A 6000-nucleotide genomic window follows, 5' to 3' on the forward strand; every position below is an offset into this window, starting at 1 on the left:
TCATGGGGAAGCAGACATGCGGGTAATCCTTTATACATCACAAGTCACACAATCAGGATTCAAATCACTTGTGATTGTTGTTGATGATACCGACATCTTAATACTTTGCATAGTATTCAAGAATGCAGTTTTCTTCGACTTGCACCTGCTCATCTCAACCAAAAAATAAGTACCATCTCCTTTCCATCACAAAGATCACTGCAATTCATTGTCACATCTTGTGCGATTCCTTGCCAGCTTGCACGCCTTCACTGGGTGTGGCACTGTCAGTGTGTTCTCTAGCAAGGGGAGATCATGGCTTTTGGACTCATTCGGAATGATACATTCAGGGATGCATTCTGTCAGCTGGGATTGGAGTGGCACTTGAGAACTGATATGTTGAATATGCTTTTACTTGTAAACTGTATGCATCAAAGATCCCTTATACAAATGTAATGATCCAATGGAGGCGATGGAGTCAGGCGATGACGAAGAAAGTTATGGCGAGAGCAGCAATGAGAATTAATGATTAGATTAACATTATACATCATTCATGTATAGAACAATAATAGAGCGCAACACACTGACGTTCAGAAAGCTACTATAATTGTATACTGTGTTCATGACATTTGTCTTTATCGAATTGTCACAGGGTGCTAGTTTGGCTGAGCTAAGATTTCAAATTGTCCCAAACAAACAACACCCATGTGAACTGGGTTCTTAATATTTCGAAGAAATTTAAGACTGTTGTATAATGGTTATGCGACATAAGTACACCTACACGAATAAGGTTTAAACAACGTTCTCTATTGCACACACGTAAGGGTGGGCAGGTAATACTTGACCCGTTACAAGGGGTAGTGGGGTACACGTTGTATTGTTGCACAAAAATATAACACTAGAATAACAATTTAGTAATAATATTGTAATATTTCCACATGGGTAAGGAGTGGGCGAGAAATGCCAAACCCGTTATAAGGGATAGTGGATTACGTTATATTATTACAAGGAAAGTAATGTCTAACACAGAAGCTTACATGCATGCATAAAACTACGAGACAACATGCATAACAGACAACTAATATACTGGCGATCGGACACAGCCCTACCTAGATACAGTTTCTTCAAACTAGATGAAAATGGGTCTTTGCAGCGAGTCTCTGCTAACGTTGGCAATGACGGTAATTATAAAACGCAGAGAGAAGCACTGCACACGCACACGCTGCACACTCAGCCGAACACGATACCAATCAATTACAGAGTTTATATGTCTAATATTCATAACTTGTAGAAGGAGAGTGGTCCGGGTGGATTCCCCTGCACCGCAGTACACATCCGTAGCCAGGAACATAAATTAGAAGGCGCATCCATTTCAGAACCAAAATCGGGAATGTCATTCACTGGCGAGTTTCCCCACTCGTTAACTGCAGTAGGAATTAGCCAATAGAATTATTTTTATGATGCACATTCCGTAGATCACAATACATTAATTTGTATGAAAATACACAGTGCATTGTTCTAACGTTACTTGCAAACGCGTGATTAGTAGACACGTGAAAATTGGTATAATTGACAGTCTACCAGCTGCGGCGAAACGACATCCTCCATAGTACTAGTAGATCACAAACTCCCATGATGCAATATTATTTAATGGCTTACTGTGGTACCTACAAGATCGGACATCGACATTTGGTCACATATGAACGTTCAGATCGGGTTCTATCAAAGTCTGCGTCTCCAGTACTGACTACAAATATCCTGCCACTCTATATTTAACAATTATCTATCGCCCAAAACAACATTGCCTATATATCGCCATAAAACAAAAATAAAACACCACCACCACTACGACATGCAACATAAAGATGATTTAATGTTTGACATTCGTGACACGAATCTTTGAATATAAAGACATAACAAAATGTTGTCATTTAAATCTTCATTTTACGTTTTGAAAACTATTCTGTGTATATTATTACTTAGTTTCAGTAATATGGCACATTCATTCTACTTATTCTATTCAGCTTCATGATCTAATTTTGGTGTGTCGAAGCTGAAGAATTGATAATCAAGACGATAATACTCAACTAGTTGCTTCACCAATGGCAGGGGCAATCTAGAATATTCACTGAAGTGAGTGTTGCCTTGTGAGTGATGAATTGGTGGGAATTGTGCAACATCTGTTAGTCCCATGAGTTGAATTGCATATGGTGCATCATAAGCTAACTTATCAAAGTGCCCAATGAAATCATACTGATGCAGACATACATATGACAATATGTATTGAGGTATCCAGTGGTGATTAAGCGAATTAATTCGTGCGCCTGCGCCACATGCAATAACAAACTTTGCAAATTCTTCAAACGTCACATTAAGATCTGTCATTCCCGTTTCCCAAATAAATCCTTCTCTAAATGCCATTATCTTTTCCCCATATTTATGTTCAAATATGTGACGTATATCCGGGTGAGCTGAAAAATGAATTTTACTGTAGTAACTTGACAAAAGTCTTTCAAGTGGGTCTCTGGCTATTACTAATTTAACGTATTTATGTAATTTGATTAATCCAACAGGCTGTGGTATGTATGACAGTCTTAGCAATGTCTTTCCCAGTCCGGTCTCGAGAACAGTTTTCCAAGTTGTAGTCCCAACTTTAGGCAACAGGCAAAAGACAAATTTATGAGTGTCTTCATAAAGGAGATGAAATGTTGCCTTTTTGTATATTTTGTTCAAATCGTAAGTGATTCCAGTTTGTTTGCATGTTTGGGCAAGGGTCTTCAGACGTTCCTTGTTGGCTTCATGCGGATCGTACACTAAGTCTGTGAAATTCTGTGGAGATATAATTTATTATATGTATTTATTAGGTAGCTTTTTTCAGCGAAAATACGTAAATAGTTTTGTTTTATTTTTTGTTCAAACGCTTGTTTGTTGGTCCTTACAAGATTTTATATCGACTGGCAGATTTTGTTTTACAAAAAATAATTGTTCTTTTAATCCTTTTAGCGTGATCGCGAAAACTAACCTGACCGCTAAAGAAATCCCGACTGGACGCATCTGTGGGCATTTGACTGATATTATTTATGATGTCATTGATTATTCATGACGGGGTGTGTGAAAGTAAACATGACCCTTTAAAGGCTGATTTGATTCTATCGCAGAGATGGATACTTTAACTTTCTAAGTACAAAGGCGATACTTTCATCCATGTTTACTGAAAACAAGTCGATTTAAATGTCCAATGTATATAACTAATCTTTCAAAATCATTTGACCTCAGAAGTGAAAGGTCATGACATTGACATAGATAAGATATGACGTATATAGCTGCACTCCGATTCGTTGTTAATGCTAGTCAACAACCTTTAATTAGCATAATCATCGGAGTGATTCCGCTCCGGTTTTCACTCCAACGCAGTCGGGATTTTTTTCGCAGTCACGCTAGATATAGCGATCATGTTAAAAAGGCTAAATTGACAATTAATTATATATTTTTTGTAAAACAAAAAAGAAGTCTCAACTTTGCCAGTCTAGGTTTTATACTGATCGATTACCCTGAGTTATGCTCAAAAATAATGTAATTTATATAAAAAAAAAACACGCATTTATATCATGAATGCGTCTTTTGAATTCTGTAAAAATAAAATATATTATTATGTCACTGTAACGCCAAAAATTACAGCGTGTCGTAATTTTGCGGTATTGCACTCGGTATTTTCATCCTCCCATATTAGGAAATGCGAACTCCAAATATGGAGCGATTACGCGCGTGGGCGTCCTCTAATAATAAAAACAAACATGGCAGCCACAAGGGTTTGACCGGACTCAACATAAAGAAGTTAAATAACTAAATTTGTTCTAAACTTTTTGGATTTCGGCATTCCAATTATGTGTACTTGGGAGGAAAGGATGTATAATAATACTTTTCGGTATCTTCGTAATTACTTCTTATTATATGCATTTATTAGGCATGATTCTGTTACAGTGATATATTTCGAGTTAAATGCTAAATGCACGACACTCGTTTTGTTTGAAACTAAAAATGGTAGCTGTTGTATCACATTTTTGAACTTTTAAGAAATAGCTGATCCCTAAAACCAAAGATTGAAACGATAGAAATTGCATATTTACAATGCCTATTTACAAAGTGACGAGTTTCACAGGGATATATAAAAAGAACGCAAATGTCGAGAAATAAATATGTCATACAGCTAATATAAAAGAATGTATCAAGTAATTGGTGACACCTGCAAAAGTTATTTATTTGTCTGTGCCTGGGATTCGCATAATACAATTGGAGCCGTGAGCCACTGACATTAAACACAATAACAGTAAGAAATACGTGAATAATCGCAATTTTCAATAATATGAAGTGATGGCAGCCGAAATAGTTCATAACCGCCGTTAGGTATAATGTTACCCGTCATTCAATCAATAATTCAACAAATTTCTGGAATCGTATTCATCGTACATGCTCCGCTCACAAATTAGAAAAATCACCAATCTCACCTCTTGTGTAACTGATTCTCTCGATTCTTTTGATGTTGGCACAGAAATAAAAAACACATCTGCAATATTAAATGATATTATGAGTGTGCAACGCATGGTAAAGTAATAACATGGTTATTTTATGGATGTCCATTGCTAGTTCGATGCTCAACGTTGACTACTCGTTTCTCAATATAACAAGTGAATGAGCAGTAAACCTGACTAAGCAAAGATTTGACTACGTACTCACCAGTAAATACACTCGTGTTACTCTGATATAAGAATATATAAAGTAATATGGTTACTGATATTAACAGTAAAAAAGACCAAAACAATCTACCGTTTGTTAGCGCAATCATGGTTACACTTTATATAAATATAATTTGATTGAATTGACAGTTATTCGGATGATCACAAGATGTTACATCATGTAAGTCACAAGGCATATTTAATTATGTTTGGCAAAGCTGAAACTAATTTTTCATGTAGGTATAAATACATATCTCTCCTCTGGCTAGCAAAAGGTTGCAGTATTAGTAAAAATTTGTATTCCAAATTTGTGTTTAAAAATGTATTTTATATGCAACTTTTTTCATTTTATTTGTGATATTTTTTTTATGTTTGAAATTTTATGAGTGTGGATTATTTTATGTGCAATAAGTCACGCTACTTTAGAGGGCTCTGAAAAATATTCAATATTGGTGAAGAATGTAAGCCAAACAACCATCATTCACGATTTAAATTTAATAAATATTAGAATGCTAAAGTTATTAGTAAACCCCATGTACATAATAATTAAAAAGATAAAACATAAAGAGACATATTACGCGTTACATTTATACATGTTTTGTAACCTACGTTACGATAAATTTGTAATTGCGTTAAGATTTAAATGTTGACATTGTTTGCGACAGCTGTGTGAACAGATCTTTTCAGTTGTGGCTGATAATATAGATCTCTAACCGCGATTTAACCACCTCGAAAGTCGACAACCTCACTATATATGGTGTGCCATTAGGGCCAAAATTGAAAAACACCAATAAATAAAAGAATAAATCAAAGAATAGATAAATAAATAAAAGAATAAATCAAAGAATAGATAAATAAATAAAAGAATAAATCAAAGAATAGATAAATAAATAAAAGAATAAATCAAAGAATAAAACAATAAATAAAAAAAAAATTGAAAATTAGAACAAGAAATAAAAGATTAAATTGAAGAATAAAACGATAAATTAAAAAATAGAAGAAGAAATAAAATAATAAAACAAAAAATAAAAGAATAGAAAAATAAATAAAACAATAAACGAAAGAATAGAAAATTAAATGAATAAATAAAAGAATAGAAAAATAGAATCAGCTTATTTAATTAAGTGTTTTAAAAAACCTGTTTAAAAGTAAACCGCCGTTGCGTCGCAACGGAGGGAAAAATTAAACCGCCGTTGCGCCGCAACGGAGCTAAAAATTTAACCGCCGTTGCGCCGCAACGGAGCTAAAAATTTAACCGCCGTTGCGCCGCAACGGAGCTAAAACTTTG

At 34.7% G+C, this 6000-nt stretch overlaps 1 protein-coding gene across 1 annotated transcript; it reads right to left on the bottom strand.

The window, feature by feature from the left end:
- Positions 1-765: 765 nt before the first annotated feature.
- On the bottom strand, positions 766-4822 carry LOC102808772 (carbohydrate sulfotransferase 14-like). Its single transcript, XM_006821559.2, has 3 exons — positions 4714-4822; positions 4485-4543; positions 766-2808 (listed from the first exon to the last, which is right to left on the bottom strand). The coding sequence occupies exons 1-3, from the start codon at positions 4820-4822 to the stop codon at positions 1996-1998; spliced, it is 981 nt and encodes a 326-aa protein (XP_006821622.2). The 3' UTR covers positions 766-1995.
- Positions 4823-6000: the final 1178 nt, after the last annotated feature.

Source organism: Saccoglossus kowalevskii, chromosome 7 (genome assembly GCF_978046115.1).
Source record: "Saccoglossus kowalevskii chromosome 7, keSacKowa6.1, whole genome shotgun sequence".
NCBI lineage: Eukaryota > Metazoa > Hemichordata > Enteropneusta > Harrimaniidae > Saccoglossus > Saccoglossus kowalevskii.